This window comes from Halichoerus grypus, chromosome 11 (assembly GCF_964656455.1).
Source record: "Halichoerus grypus chromosome 11, mHalGry1.hap1.1, whole genome shotgun sequence".
NCBI classification, from domain to species: Eukaryota; Metazoa; Chordata; class Mammalia; order Carnivora; family Phocidae; genus Halichoerus; species Halichoerus grypus.
In genome coordinates, this window is record NC_135722.1 from 9,547,265 (window position 1) to 9,562,488 (window position 15,224).

General features: G+C 61.5%; 1 protein-coding gene across 5 annotated transcripts; it reads left to right on the top strand.

Annotated features, from left to right (window-relative positions):
- FADS3 (fatty acid desaturase 3) lies at nucleotides 1-13,272 on the top strand. 5 transcript variants are annotated; one of them, XM_036122263.2, is made up of 12 exons: nucleotides 2-389; nucleotides 8,104-8,214; nucleotides 8,709-8,906; nucleotides 9,277-9,378; nucleotides 9,507-9,629; nucleotides 9,952-10,012; nucleotides 10,578-10,654; nucleotides 11,122-11,219; nucleotides 11,606-11,702; nucleotides 11,824-11,903; nucleotides 12,108-12,233; nucleotides 12,926-13,272. In XM_036122263.2, exons 1-12 carry the CDS (start codon nucleotides 183-185, stop codon nucleotides 12,975-12,977), a joined length of 1,332 nt encoding a protein of 443 aa, XP_035978156.1. In that variant the 5' UTR covers nucleotides 2-182; the 3' UTR covers nucleotides 12,978-13,272. The 5 variants fall into 5 exon arrangements, with proteins under 5 accessions (XP_077914033.1, XP_077914034.1, XP_035978156.1 ...); XM_036122260.2 differs by having other exon boundaries at nucleotides 6-389; nucleotides 12,089-12,233; XM_036122262.2 differs by lacking the exon at nucleotides 2-389 and adding an exon at nucleotides 464-659 and having other exon boundaries at nucleotides 12,089-12,233.
- Nucleotides 13,273-15,224: the final 1,952 nt, after the last annotated feature.

Consider the following 15,224-nt stretch of genomic DNA (forward strand, 5'->3'; position numbering starts at 1 on the left):
AAAAGTTGCCTGCGCCGGGAGCCGGGCAGGCGCACGCTCGTACGGCGGCCGCAGCGGCAGGGCGGGGCCGCGGAGGAGCCGGTGGCGGCGGAGGACGCCCCCGGGGCCGCGACTCGCTCCCCTCGGGGTCTCCGGCGGACCTCGCCAAGGTACCGGCGGCCCGAGGGCTTTCGCACGCAGCCATGGGCGGCGTCGGGGAGCCCGGCGAGGGACCCGCGCAGCCGGGGGCGCCGCTGCCCACCTTCCGCTGGGAGCAGATCCGCCAGCACAACCTGCCGGGCGACAAGTGGCTGGTCATCGAGCGTCGCGTCTACGACATCAGCCGCTGGGCACAGCGGCACCCGGGGGGCAGCCGCCTCATTGGCCACCACGGCGCGGAGGACGCCACGGTAAGGAAGCCCACCGCTGGCCGGGTGGAGCCTGGCGCTGGCTGGGGCCTGGTCGTGGGCACTGGGACTCTCTCTACTTGCGGGGTCTGGCATCCTTTCTACTCTTCGCTGACCTTTGAGCTCCTGGTCTGGGACCCGGGATTGGGATGGACAAGCCAGGGCCGGATGTGGAGTAAGGAGGCCAGGTCTCTGCATGGAGGACCTGCACACCGGGCCACAGGGCTGGGCAGGGCCAGAGCGGGTCTGTGCAGGAGTAAGGGGCTCTCAGAGGTGGGTGTGTCATGGTCAAGGAGCCCTCCTTGTGCCCTGAGCTCCTCCTCTCAGTTCTGGGTCCCCCAGGCCAGGTTCCTTTTGCTGAGTGCCAGGGGTAGGGTGGGGTCCCCCGGGAGACTGGCAGGGATGTGCCACCAGAGGCTGGGGGCTGGGCAGCAAAGCTTGGGCAGGGCCCAGAGGTCTGTGGCTTTTGCAAGAGCCACTGTAAACCGCTCTGAGGGGCAGTGACTCACCTCTCCTGGGCTGGCAGCTACACGTGGAAGAACTTTGCCAGCCAGGCTGGGTGGGCCTCCTCGGGAAGCATGGTCACCCCAGGAATAGGCTGGCCCTGGCGGACCCCGACTTCCCCTTCCCAGCCCATGTCTAGACATGCCTTGCCAAGGAGGGATGTGGCCTGGTCCACTGGGACTGTCTGGCCGGAGTCCAGCAGTCCCCCATCCAGAGATGACGAGTTGAGGCCACGATGCTCTGCCTTGAACGTCTAAAATTCTGGGTTGGCCACCCTGAGTACCAGGAGTCTTCAAGATATCAGGAGATGAATCCCTAACTGGCAGAACTTTAAGCAGCAGAAGAAATTGTGCTCTGTCCCAGGAGGTCAGTGTCCCTGTTTACCAGGGTTGCCGGGTTGGGCAATCTCCATGGACTCTTTAAGGGAAAAGGTCTTTCTTCCCCACTTCTACCCTAAGAAGCTGAGGGTTTAGAGTCAGAAGCCTCCTGAAAGTCTAGAACCTGACAGAAAGCCTTGTCCATGGGCCAGGTGGTGCCCATGGAATTGAAGATGACTGGGGGCCAACAAGTGTGTGACCACGCACAGGCCTGTATGCGTGTGCACTGTACACATTTGTGTGCATGGTCGTACGTGTGTGCATTTCTGCTAGGGGTTGGGGGGTGAGGTGCCACGACCCTGACCACCCCTCAAGGCCACCCCAACCTTGGAGCTGAGGGGCAGGATGGAGGCAGGAGAGGGGAAGGATGACATAGAGCATTTCTCAATTACTTGCTCCTGCTTGGTGCCCAGGCCGGTGCTGGGGGCCTCCCGCATGGGAACCCCATCCTACAGTTAGGGCTCGACCCCGAGACCTCCATCTGACAGATTTCGCATTGGCTCATCGCCCGTAAGGTCTGTTTCCCATTTCCAAAAAGCAATCTGTCTGCTCCTTGGGGCTGGGCCCTGGCTCTGCCACTGGAGACTTTGAGTGACCTTGAACCGGGTGTTACTCCTCTGAGCCTCAGTTTCTTCATCTGTAAAGTGGGGAGAGCTGAGCCAGACAGTGAGCCGCCTGCGGGCAGGACCGTGCCTTCTCAACTTTGTGGCCCTGGGGCTGCCACGTAGTGGCTCCTGGTTGGTACGTGTGGCTGGCTGGTAAGCGTGAGTGTGCCCTGCAAACCACACAGGGCAGTGGACTAGCCAGGGCATGGCCGCCCGTGGGCTGGGTGGCCTTGTCTCGTTCTATCCAGGTCTGGAACGGGAAGGAGTTGCACTGGGGCCATCTTAGCTTCCTCAGGGCTCCAAACACTGGGCCGGAGTTGCCAGAAATACCTGGTCTGTTCGGGCCAAAGGGGTTCTGAGGTGGCTGGGGGGCGGGGGGCCCCAACGTTCGTCTCTGATGGGCCCACAGCACAGATGACAGATGCTGTGTGTGGTCGAGTCCAGGCCCCAGGCACCCCATTCCAGGCTGTGTTCCCTCCCCACCCTTCATTAGCCCCAGCCGCCCATCAGCTGTTCTCATGTCCAGGCAACAGAAGCCTTCCTGCCAGGAAATTCCCAGAGTTCCTGTGCCATGAAGTCAGCCTGTGGCCATCCTGGGATACAAAGCTGGGTACCCTGGGGAGAGTGCTCTGGGCCCTGAGCCAGGTTTGCCTAAGAAGTCAGAGGCGGCTTGAGACTAGCTGAGCCAGCCAGGGAAGGGCGAGGCCCGGCTGTTGCTGGTCAGAAGTATACCAGGGCTGGGCACTGAGTACCTACTGTGTGCTGGGCTCCAAATTCAGCATTTGATTGATAGATACTCTTCTCATCCTCAGGATACCCCTATGAGGCAGGTACTTTTAGTGATTTTCCCACTTTACAGATGGGAAAACTGAAGCTCAAAAAAGGAAAGTGACTTGAAATTAAGTGGCAGGGTCTGAGATGTGAATCCATAGCCCATCCTCTTAAACATGCTGCCCTGTGGCTTAACTGGGTTTTTTCCATTCATTCATTCTTCACTTACGGAATCATTAAACCCACCAGCAGATAGATATTCAGTGAGCATACGGTATCCACCAAACTCTGTTCTAACCTCTGAAGATACAGCCGCGAACAAAACATCGCAAGGACGAAGTTCCTTGGCAGAGGATTGAGCTAGAGCAGAGACTCAGAGGTGGGAAGGTACTCAAGGAACAGCAAGGATATTGGCGGGGCTGGAGTGCAGTAGTGGGGAGAGGGGCACGCAGTGAGGTCCATAGGTAATGGGGAGCTGGCTCCCGCTGGGCTTCCGTGTCGCTGAAAGCAGAACTTCGGTTTTATTCTAAGGGGATCTTGGAGGGCAGAGCAGGGAAGCCAGGGCAATCTGAGATACATTTAAAAGGATCCCTAATGTGGAGGGGAAGGCAGAGCCCTCCAGGAGAAGGGCAGGAGGCTAAGGGAAGAGACAGTGGGGACCTACCTTCTCCCAGGTGAGGTCACTCAGAAGAGGTGGCCATTCACCTGGGCTCTGAAGGGCAGGCATGGCCAGGCAGAAGGCAGGAGCTGCTCGGGGCCCAGGTGCACCAGGGGGGCGGTATTAGGAGTTAGCTTCAGGGGGTGTTCAGACAACAACGCACTGAAGGCGGGTATGAGTGTTGGCCCATTTTGCAGATGAGGAGACAGGCTGAATGTGGGTGACATGAAGGGACTTTCTTGGGGCCCTCAAAGGACAGGGCCTTGTCCTTGGGCTTGGAGGGTGGGGTTTGTGTCTGGGTCAGAGCTGGGGGGAGGTGGGGCAGATGGGAGGCTCTGGAGGGAGGGGGGGCTCAGAGGGGGCTGGCCAGGAATGCAGAGGACCTGGCTGCAGAGCCCATGCTCTTCCCACCCACCACGCCGGCTGCCCGCATAGCCCGGCTGCCTGACAGCACTCCCCATGGAGTGTGACCTCCCTGGGCTCCGTGGGTGGTTTCTGCAGGGTCCCCACCCACTCAGGCTCCTTCCCAGGGTAGTTGCAGTGCCAGGCTCCTGCCCTGGGGGAGTGCTGGGCAGGAACACTGTGCAGATGTAGGGACGCTCGTGGCCCCAGCACGCTGGTGGCCCTCTGCTTTTCTTGCCGAGGGCACCCAAGCGTGGTTTCCCATGAAACAGCTAGGAAGAGCCAGAGCGGGAGAGTGGTGGTAGAGAAAGGACCACGTGTCAGACGGCCTGGCCCCTTTGGGGTGCCTGACACTTGTGAAGCCAAGGGTGCTGGGTGGAACCCTAATGTGGGTACCGGCCCATCACCAGGGGCACCGGGAGCAGCTCTCTGGGAGGGTCTGTCCTTGTGCTGGGCTGGCCTGCACGGGTGGGAGTTGGGTGGGCCGTGTTCAGAGTTCAGAGCCTCTGTGTCTTCGTGTCCCCGTCTATAAAACGGCGACCCTGATACTACTTTCCCACTGGCTCCGATAGGAGTGCTGGGGTCGGGGGATGGGAAGGAGCATGCGTGCTGGGCATGAGGGCCTCCTTCATCTTCCCACCTGGGAGAGGGACGGAGGGAGGGATTCCTGGGGTATTCCCTGAGGCTTACCCCCCCACCTCCCATTGTCACAACTCAACAGCGGCTTAAGGAGGCCGCAAGGACAGACCCAGACCACCTGAGCCCCCAGCAGCCCTGCTGCATTCCCTTCCTGATCTGGAACATTCCCGATCCTTCGGGGAGTGACCAGGAATGCTTGCCCGTCCCCACTGTGTCCCTGTTCCCCAGCTTCCGGCTGGCAGGGTGCACTCCACTCTCCTACCTCAACGCCCACAGTCCCGCCCTTGGAGACCGCTAAACCCCAGTGGACTTGGGAGAGGGGCATGTTGGGTCAGCAGGGCGGGGGGGGGCTCGGCCAGAGCTGGACGCCAGGCCCTTCTAAGGGCCTGCACTGACTCCGTCCTCCCGGCAGCCCCGCGAGATGGGCGTCGGTGGTTTCTGCTGTCCTAATGAGGAAATACGAAATGGAGGGGCGTGCGATCTTGTCTGTGCTCCCCAGCTCGGCTCGTAACGCTGCTCAGATGCCGGCCCCAGCAGGCTGGCGCAGAGCCTTAGCTGGCTGCTACTCGGGGCTCACGAGGGGCTGTGGGGCAGGGCAGGAGCCCCTGCAGGGGCCGAGGCAGGGCTGGGAGGGCGTGGGCATCCCAGAGCTACTTGGGTTCAAATCCCCGCCCTGCCGTGACGATCTCTGGCCTGGGCGGGTGCCCCTACCACGCTGAGCCTCCGTTCCAGTAAAATGGTTCTTACCCCTGCCTTGTGGGCTGTGGAGGGTTGGCTCTTGTCCTCTTATTCACACCTGCTATCCAGCCCCGGCTCTGCCAGGCCCTGGGGACAGCCCTGTGGACGGAGCCTGTCACTGCTACTAGCAGCTTATGTTAGGGCCACCGCAGCCTCACCCAGCTCTGTTCCAGGCCTGCGGGAGAGACCTGGAGTGCCACCCTTGGCACATTAGGTGGGGGAGGACCGTAGGATGTTTCCAGGTGCACCAGGGGTAGGTGAGGGTGGGGTCTCTTTAGGCAGTGCAGCCCAAGAAACGCCAGGACCCCCCTCCTGTGCCCCACAGTCCAGCCTCCAAGCAGCCGGGTCCTTGGCTCTGTGGGATGGTGGCCAGCTTCGTGGTGAGGGCCACGCTCCACCCCCCACCCCCCACCCCCTGCCCAGGAGACCCACTGCCTCCTCTCTGGCCCAGGAGTGGTCACCCTGGGGCTACAAGTCCAGAAGTTTTACAGTCAGACTGGGTTCTGATCTAATCTCCATCAGATGGAGCTGTGTGACCTTTGTCCGTGGCTTAACCTCTCTGAGTCTTCTGCCCAGCCCCTGGGTCCTTAAGCAGTGGCCCAGAGAGGATCTGGTAACATGGCCCTGGCAAGTGTTCCAGCAAAAGCTGTTTGCTGGTGCATCAGGTTTTGGTCTGAGGCCAGCGATGCACCTTGTTGGGACTGAGAGTATGAGAAGAACAGGCTCGGGGCGCCTGGTCGGCTCAGTCTGTTGGGCGTCCGACTCTTGGTTTCGGCTTAAGTCATGATCTCATGGTTGTGGGATTGAGCCCAGCATTGGGCTCCACACTCAGTCTGGAGTTGGCTTCAGATTCTTTCTCCTCTCCTTCTCGCAAATAAATAAATAAAATCTCAAAAAAAAAGAACAGGCTCAGCGGTGCCCACCTGCTTTCCAAGGACCTGCCCCAGCCCTGCCCATCCCCTCTCATTAGCCAGAGCTTTGTCTGTGAGCTGTGGGATTTCCTCACCGGCCCTTTGGGGGCTCACACTTCCCCTTGTCACGCCAGGGGATAGACCTGGCTGGAAGTCCCTCAGGTGGCCCTCGGCCTTGGTGCATCCCCAGGCCTGGCCTGGGTGAATCGGGACCCAGGGAGAGAGTCCAGGAGCCTGGCCTGTTTGGCAGCAACTCAGCTCCAGAGCATGGCCCTGGAGCATCTGGGGGTCTGCTGGGCACCAGGGTGGCCCCAGAACACAGAGGATGGGGGAGAAGAAGGGCTGGAAGAGGAGGGAAGGAATCCTGGGTGTAGCTCTGTGCTGCCAGGGGAGTTTTAGAGGAAGCAAGCAGGAATCAGAGTCAGTGCTCATCAGCCTTCGAAAGGAAGGAAATTCTACCACCTGCTACAACATGGATGAAGCTTGAGGACAGGATGCTGAGTGACAAGTTAGTCACAAAAGGACAAATATGTTTGATTCCTCTTATCAGAGGTCCCTAGAGCAGTCGAATTCCTAGAGACAGCAGAGTGGTGGTTGCCGGGGGCTGGGGAGGGCGGGCAGTCAGTGTTTCGTGGGGGCAGAGGTGAAAAAGTTGCGGAGGTGGATCGTGGCCGTGGTCACCAGCAGTGTGAATGCACTCGATGCCGCTGAACTGCACACTTCAAAATGGTCAAAAGAGTAAAGTAAGAAAACAAAAAAAAGTTAATGCTCTGAGTCCAGAGCCAGAAAGGTGCTGGAGTCTTGCCCTCTTCTGCCTGGTCCCAGCAGGAGGACAGACTTGCTCAAGGTCACAGCGAGTGGGGTCAGCTGGAGCCCCAGAGCTGTCTTCCCTCCCGGCTTCCCAGGAGGCCCGGGCAGGCAGCTTCCTGTGGGGCCAGTCTCCCCCCCGCCTCCTCTCCCCCAAGTCAAGGTCACCCCGGAGAGGGGGAGGTCTGCACTACACAGCCGTCTCCCCTCTTAGGAGCTCAGGAAAGGGCCCCCAAGTCACCTTCCCCAGGGCCTAGGTTATTCCAGAAGCTTCACCCTCCCAGCAACCCCCCCATCCCGTCTCTAGGCTGCTCCGGGCCAGCAAGAGAGCAGACAAAAGGAAAAGGGACCCCTCAGGTGGATTCCGCAGGTGTGGCCTCTAAGTGGGGGCTGGAGGGGCCTGAAGTGCTTCCTCCCCACAGGACCGCGTGGGATGTCCAGTAGCAAGTATAGGGGCCCAGCTGTCCGTTTGAACATCCCCCAGAAGCTGGAAGGCTTGTTAGCAAGGGAACAATAGGAGGCCCCATGCGTTCTCAGCCTTCTTCAAAGCTGTTTCCTTTGGCAGCCAGCAGGCCCCTTCCCCAGGCCCGCCGGGACAGCCTCTCACCCCAGTCCCTGATCAGGGCAGCTGGGTGGCGAGGGCTAGTTCGTTCAGAGAGAGCCTCTGAAAGTCCAGGGATAAAGATGCAGTGAAGAACTGGGAACAAGAACAAGCCCGTGGCACCAGGACTCGATCAGCAAGACTAAGGGAGCCCAGTTTGCTCACATTTCAGAGCTGCCTGGGCCGGCTTCCTCACTGGTCCCGGGCCCCAGCGCTTTGGCTTTGGCCCTCTAACCCCTGTCGCATTGCACCCCACCCCCAGCTCTTACAGAATCACGGGAATGTGTGATATTTATTTCATTTGCTTTTTTAAAAAAAGTGGTATTTTCCCCCTCTGTTTTTAAAATCAAATGCGTTTAACTGTTTCAGTGTCTCCCTTGCAAACCTAAGAACTCAGTCTGTGTGGCCCTTGCCTGATTTTTGGACCCCCCCCCCCCGCCCTTCTGGGGGAAGCAGCTGGGGCCAGGCAGGTGAGGAGCTTCCAGCAGGACACCCAGGGCCTGGGGAGGACCCAGCCGGGCCAGTGGGCAAGGCCGACCCGTTTGGCCCTATTTATATGACCACAAAACAGTCGGCTGCGTCTCCATCCATCGGAGCCCCGCACTTCCATCCGCGGTCCTCCTCCTGCCTTATCTGCCTGCTGCCTCTGGGGGCCGCCGGAGCTGTCTGTCTGTCTGTCCCCCTGACTGTTGGCCTTCCTTCAGGATGCCTTCCACGCCTTCCACCAGGACCTCAATTTCGTGCGCAAGTTCCTGCAGCCCCTGCTGATTGGAGAGCTGGCCCCAGAGGAGCCCAGTCAGGATGGACCCCAGGACGTGAGCTGGGGGGGAGGGGTTGCTGGGGGGGGGCATCGCCAGGAGCAACTCCGTCCACATTCCCCCCAGGGGCCCCCAGGGGCCAAGGCTGGGTTTACCATCCCTCCCTGGGCAGGTAGCCGAAGGTGGAGCTAGAGGGACGCCTGCGGGAACCCGGGGCTGCGGGGCTGGCTGGGCCAGCATTTGCTGGTGTTTCCTGCTCTGGGCCCAGTATCCCCATCTACACTGAGAGTTTGGACGCACTGAGCTCTAAGGGTTTGCCCCGCTCTGGCTTTCTCTGCTTCTCACGTGCCCCATACCTTTTGTGGGGCGAGGCTTTGCCACCAGCCGGCTCCCCGGCTCAGACCCCAGGCTGGTGCTCTCGCCCCTCCGTCCCCCAGCTGCACCCCCAGGATCTCACACTGGGACTGGCTGAGGCATGGGTCGCTGTTGGAGGCTCCCGGGGACCACTGGGAGCTCGCTTCTATAGCCGACCAGCCCTTCCACCGTGGCAGGCCCAGCTGGTCGAGGACTTCCGCGCCCTGCGCCAGGCGGCTGAGGACATGGAGCTGTTTGAGGCCAAGCCCGCCTTCTTCGCTCTCCTGCTGGGCCACATCCTGGCCATGGAGGTGCTCGCTTGGCTCCTCATCTACCTCTTCGGCCCGGGCTGGGTGCCCAGCACCCTTGCCGCCCTTGTCTTGGCCACCTCCCAGGTGACTCCAGCGCTGTTTTGCCACCACCTGAACTATCTAGTAGATACGGGGCCTGGCACACCAGGACACTCTGGACCTATTTGCTGAGTGAATGAATGAATGAATGAATGAGCAGCAGAGGTTCCCAAAAGGCGTGTATCTGTAGGTCAAGCTGCATTTTAAACGAGCTTCCTAACAGACTTGCAAGCCCCTAGGCCTCCCGAATCTCAGTTGTCCTCATCTGTTAAAAAGAGGAAGATGGCTCACAGGGTCTTAAAACCCAGCATTAGCTGTGGGGGTGCCCTGGGACCTGGGAGGGCTCCCTGGGGCTCCAGAGCTGGGACCCCCGTGGTTCCCTCCCACCGGCTCCTAACCCTGCTCCTGCCCCCAGGCTCAGTGCTGGTGTCTGCAGCATGACCTGGGCCATACCTCGGTCTTCAGGAAGTCCCAGTGGAACCACGTGGCCCAGCAGTTTGTGATGGGGCAGCTGAAGGTGAGGGTGGGGGCGGGTGGTCGGGAGCCGGGGGCTGAGCTGGGGCTGTCTCGCCGGGTCTGTGCAAGTGTGCAGGCACGGGGTGGAAGACCCGGCCCCTGCCCTGAGAGTCCCTCTCACCCCTATAGGGCTTCTCAGCCCACTGGTGGAACTTCCGCCATTTCCAGCACCACGCCAAGCCCAACATCTTCCACAAAGACCCAGACGTGACCGTGGCACCCGTCTTCCTCCTGGGGGAGTCGTCCATTGAGGTGTGTGGGGAGAATATGGACTCACTCGGCTGGGCCTGCAGCTCATTGTGGGGGTGGGGGGCGGGGAGGACTGTGGCCACTGAGTCCCTCGCTGTAGCCCAGACCTGGCCCTTGACCCAGCTCCCCCCGCCCCCGACTCCAGGCCTAGCCCCTGCCCGAGGGGCTCCTCTTCCCTGCTTGCCAGCCTGCTGGGGGGTGGGGGGTGGGGATGGGCCCAGTGGCCAGAACCTAGGGTTGCCTTGCCCCCAGCCAGCCCCCTGCCCCGCCCTGGGAGGAGGAGGGCCTGGCGGGCCGCTCTCCCCAGCCCCGGCTGTCTCCACAGTACGGCAAGAAGAAGCGCCGGTACTTACCCTACAACCACCAGCACTTGTACTTCTTCCTGAGTGAGTGTCTGTGCGTCCTGCCAGAGGTGGGGGCACAGTGGGGCCTGGGACCGTGCCTGCCGACCCTGGACAGGGGTCGCCACCGCCTCCCGGGACAGGGGCCCACTTGTTAAACCTCCCTCCATACGGCACCTGCAGGCCTCTCCCAGCCCCGGTCACCCCGGCCTGCGGCCAGGCCTGACTGTCCCCTCGCCAGAGGCCGCCACGGCCCTGCCCTGCCCGAAGCGTTCAGAGTTCCTTCCTGCACTCACACCAGAGGGGTCCGGAGCCCTAGAGCATTAGGACAGTCGTTGGGGCGGCCAGGGTGAGGGTTTAAGGGTCGGGACGTGGGAAGCTGGCCCCAGCCTGCGGAAGGCTCAGATGCCAAGGGAAGATTGTGGACTAGGCCTTGTGGGTGATGCGAGGTCACCCAGCTGGAGGGGACCGGCAGCAGGTCCCACAGGTGTTCCCGGGATAACAGCTCCTCGCTCCCCAACTCCCCAAGCCCCGTGGATGTCCACCCTCGGCCTGCCCTACTTGGCACCCCAGCCCAGCTCCTCCTGAGCCCCCTCGTGCTCCCTTGCAGTCGGCCCACCGCTGCTCACGCTGGTGAACTTTGAAGTGGAAAATCTGGCCTACATGCTGGTGTGCATGCAGTGGGCGGTGAGTGGGGGTTCTGCTCGGGTCCCCTAGGGAAGCCAGCTGTGGCAGCAGGAGGTAGGGCACGAGGGGGCAGCCCTGCCCACGAATGCAAACAGGTGTGCACGGGACTCTGATACACGTGTGTGTGTGTGTGTGCGTGCGCACGCACGTGAGTGTGCACGGGGTGTGCTGGGGGTCTCTCCCAGTCAGGGTGTCCTTCCAGGGGGTGGGGATCCCCTGGGCCGACTCTGCCAGGCATTTGTCTCCCACAGAGGGGTTCCCCCATGGCACCTTCCCCTCCAGAGTCAGTCCCATGAGGCTGGCAAGGCAAGGACCCTGTCCCTTTACCTTGCTGAGAAAAACCGAGGCCCGGAGGCAGACGGGGACCCGTGCAGGGCTCCGAGGCGCAGCCCGCAGGAGGGGTGGGTGACCCCAGCTCCCCTCCCGGCTGCCTCGGGGCCTCTGTGCTCCTCTCCCCGCCTCCGCAGGACTTGCTCTGGGCCGCCAGCTTCTACTCGCGCTTCTTCCTGTGCTACAGTCCCTTCTATGGCCTCCCTGGGGCCCTGCTCCTCTTCGTCGCTGTCAGGTACGGCCAGGTTTGGAATGGCAGCGGGTTGGAGAGGCCACACACAGGCAGCAGGGGACCCCGACCACAGCCCTCCGCTCTCAGAGCCTCCACGTCCCCACCTGCAGTATGGGGACAGCAGGGTTGCCTCCCTGGGTGGCTGAGGAACATGAGTGGCAGGATCCCAGGGACAGTGGGTCTGGGGGACGTGGCCTGGCTTACAGGGGGCCCCGTGGATGGCCACCCTCACGAGCAGGGCTGCTCTGGGCTCCGCCGAGCAATGGCCCCTGCTTTGCCCAGTGGGGGAGGGGCTACTGCAATCCCGTGGCGCAGATGAGGAAGCCGAGGCCCAGGTCTGATCCAGGTGGTGAGCTGGACACGGGCAGTGCCTGAGCCTCCCTTCACAGGGTCCTGGAGAGCCACTGGTTTGTGTGGATCACGCAGATGAACCACATCCCCAAGGAGATCGGCCACGAGAAGCACCGGGACTGGGCCAGCTCTCAGGTGGGCCGCTGAGGCACCGCCGGGCCGAGTCCCCGCTAGGGGGAATGGGGGCCCTGGCAGGGCTGCCAGGTCCGGGCCCCTTGCCCACCTGTCTCACTGGTGCCCCACCTGTTCCTGGCAGCTGGCAGCCACCTGCAACGTGGAGCCCTCGCTCTTCACTGACTGGTTCAGCGGGCACCTCAACTTCCAGATTGAGCACCAGTGAGCGTGGTCCCTGGAGGCCCCACGGGGGTGGGAGTGGGTCCTGAGCCCAGGGGCTGACGAGGGGCCCCTGTGTCCAGTCTTTCCCCGGGGAGGCCAAGACATAAGCCCCGGACTCCCTGGAGGCCTGGGAGGTGATGGGTGGGTAGGGGCTCCCTCTGGCAACCCCTCACCTCAGGTGCCAGCCCACACTCTCCCTGCCAGCCTCTTCCCCACGATGCCAAGGCACAACTACCGCAGGGTGGCCCCGCTGGTCAAGGCCCTGTGTGCCAAGCATGGCCTCAACTACGAAGTGAAGCCCTTCCTCACCGCCCTGGTGGACATCATTGGGTAAGGGCCCTCCATGCGCGGCGGCTCCCCTGGGGCCCCTTCCTGGGCACACGGGTCCCTCTCCAAGAGCTGGCACTCGAGGCCTTTCTGATCAAACTTTCTGTCCTCAGCCTGTGCCCTCCCTCCTTTCCCAGGGCTCTCTCATACCGCCGGGTTTAGGGAGCACCTGTCGGGGGCCCAGGCCCTGTCCTGAGGGCTGTCGATGCATCAGTATCTATGAGCAGAACAGGCCGAGATCCCTGCCTTCCTGGAGCTGACATCCTAGTAGGGGAAACAGAAAGCAGTTAAAATAAGTACAGAAAATGTGGGAAGAGAAGATATGCTTTGGCAAAACAAAACCATGAAACCTAAGAATGGGAGCGGGCGAGGGGATGGGAGGGCCATGCAAGACTTGCGGTTTTTAATAGGGTGGCAGGGTAGGTGGTATTGAGAAGGCGCCATGTGAGCAGAGATGGGGATGAGGGGGGAGGGCTGGGATGGGGACATGTGTGTGGCGGTGGGCGGGGGGAGAGACTACCTGGGGCAAGGGAAGAGTGCAAAGGCCTCTCCCAGTGACCCTTCTGCACCACCCCCACCCCCATGCCAGCCTCCTGCCCCAGAGGAATGGGGACAAGTCCACTCACCCTCACTGTCTTGGGGGGAAGGGGGTAGTATCTTGCAGTCAACACATCCACCCCATCTCTGCCTCCTAGATCCCTGAAGAAGTCTGGCGATGTCTGGCTGGAAGCCTACCTCCACCAGTGAGGGCAGCATGCAGGGCCCCGGCTGCCACCAAGCTGGCCCAGGCAGCCTTGACCCCTCCGCCCCCCTGCCCCCCTCCCCACCTGGCCTAGGGGGCCCTGCCCACCCTTCTGGATCTGCTGTCTTCACCTCGGCCCCCTCACCTGTCTGCTTGGCAGCCCTAAGGCCATGGCTCTTGGCCAAACAGGACCAGGGCTAGGGGGATGGTACATAAAGCCACACAGCATGGCATGTTTTCCTAGAGCAAAAATTTAGGGAAAACTGTTATTTTTATATAAAAACAAACCCAGATCTGTGATGGAGTAGAGTATTGAATCTGCAAGAATCTTGGGGCTGGAGTCTGCCCCAGACTTCCTGAGAGGAGTTCGGGCCCTTGGGTGCTGCGAGATGGGGGCAGGGGGTAAATGGTGGCTTTCAGAGGTCCCCTCTGCTCTGGGTCGGGGAGCCAGCAGCTGCCCTAGGCTCAGATCTCTCTGTGGGCCTGGGCCGTCCCTTCCTATTCTTTACCCACTCACCAGCAACCTTGGGCAGTCACGTTGGGGTCCCCTCACCTGAGTCCTCTACACAGCGGGACGGGGGCTGGTCCAGCAGACCAGGGCTCAGGGCGGAAGGCCATGTCCACAGGGGCCCCGTGAGCACAGGAAGCAAAGCCAGTATGACCCGGACCTGCACTGGCCTCCCACAGCCTCCGTGATGAGGGGCCTCCTCGGGCCACCCGCCGGTCCTGCACTTGGCATCAGGCTGGTGGGGGTGCAGCTTGACTGCGCTCAGTGGCCCCCAAGAGGCGGGGACACCGGCCTTCTCGAACGCCTGCCTGGGACCAGGTTCCTGCGTGGTGTCAGCAGCTTAAAGAAAATGAAGCGCTGAGCTAGGATTTCTCTGAGGGCCTTTCTGGAGGGGGAGCCGAAGTCCCCCCATCCGCCGCAGGATGCCCCTCACTTTGTCAGGGCTGCCGTTGCCGCGGGCTGGGTTCTCTTCAGGAGGTGGAAGGGGCACACATCCTGGAGATCTTCTCCAGTCCTTTCCCAGGACCACCCCGCCTCACCCGAGCCCCTCCATGCGGCTCCCACCCACTGTTCTCTGGTCAGGAAAACCGGGGTGGGGGGATGGGGGTCCTGCCTGCACCGGGACTCACGGCTGTATCACCTTGTGGGAAGTTATTTAACCTCTCTGAGTGGTAGTATGACCTCCTAGGGTGGTGGAAGGTTCTTTGCATAGGGCTTAACAACAGGGCTCAGAATTTTTTAAAACTTCATGCACGCACTCCAACACCCTGGGGCCCCACCTGCCCTGACCTGGGACAAGCCCGTGGCTGTCTCTGACCCCATGTCCAGAGCAGATCCCACATTCAGGGCCCCTGCCCAGGCTGTTCCCTCTGCTGGGAGACCCCCCTTCCTGTGGCCGCCTATGGAAACCCTGCTGCCTCCGGGTGCCATGTGGGCCCTGACGGCAGTCCCTCTATCTCCTGGGCCGTCAGTGCATTTCCTGCAGTGGCTCGGATGCACAGGCACTTACCGGAAATGTTAACACCCTGTCCTTGGGGGCAGCACGTCCCCGCGGTAGGGAATGCTGAGCCTGCGACGCCACCTAGGGGCGTCCAGAGTATCTGCACCGCGGTGGGGCGTGCCACGCTCCGTGCTGCCCCTGGTGGTGGCCTCGGGGAGTGCGCTCTTCCTCTGCAAATCGGTGGTTGCCTAGTGACTTGCTCAGAGGACACTTGGGGAAGTGTCCTTCACTGGCGGGTCATCTTTGCCCTTGTCCCACTCTGTCCCCCATGCGGCCAGGTCATCACCCCTCTCCTGAGCTGAGCTCCACTTCTCTATCGGGAGGTCTCTTCCGGAGTCCTGGAACAAAAACCTAGGCAGTGTGGGCCAGGGGTGTAAAAGGAAAGAAGGAAGGGCCTTGGCGGAGCCTCCAAGAAACCCCCGATCCCTGCTTGATGGTCTGCACATAGTCTTGGGCGCAGAGGAAAAGCAGAACGGCTGTGGGCAGCCAGGACTTGCTGATTTGTTCCTTCAGTCAACCAGCATTTACGGAGTCTCCCGTGGTCAGCCCGGGCAGATGGTGGGAAAGGAGATTCACAAGAACCAGACCTGCCGGTAATGTTGGGAGTGGCTGGTCTGGGTTATGAATGAACTCCTATGTGACAGGACAGGTCATAGATCTTTCACAGGGTCCCCCCACCCCCACCCGCGGCAGGTCTGGGAGCACCTGGCTGCGTATTCTGCTTGGCCCTTTCCAAGCTCTCGG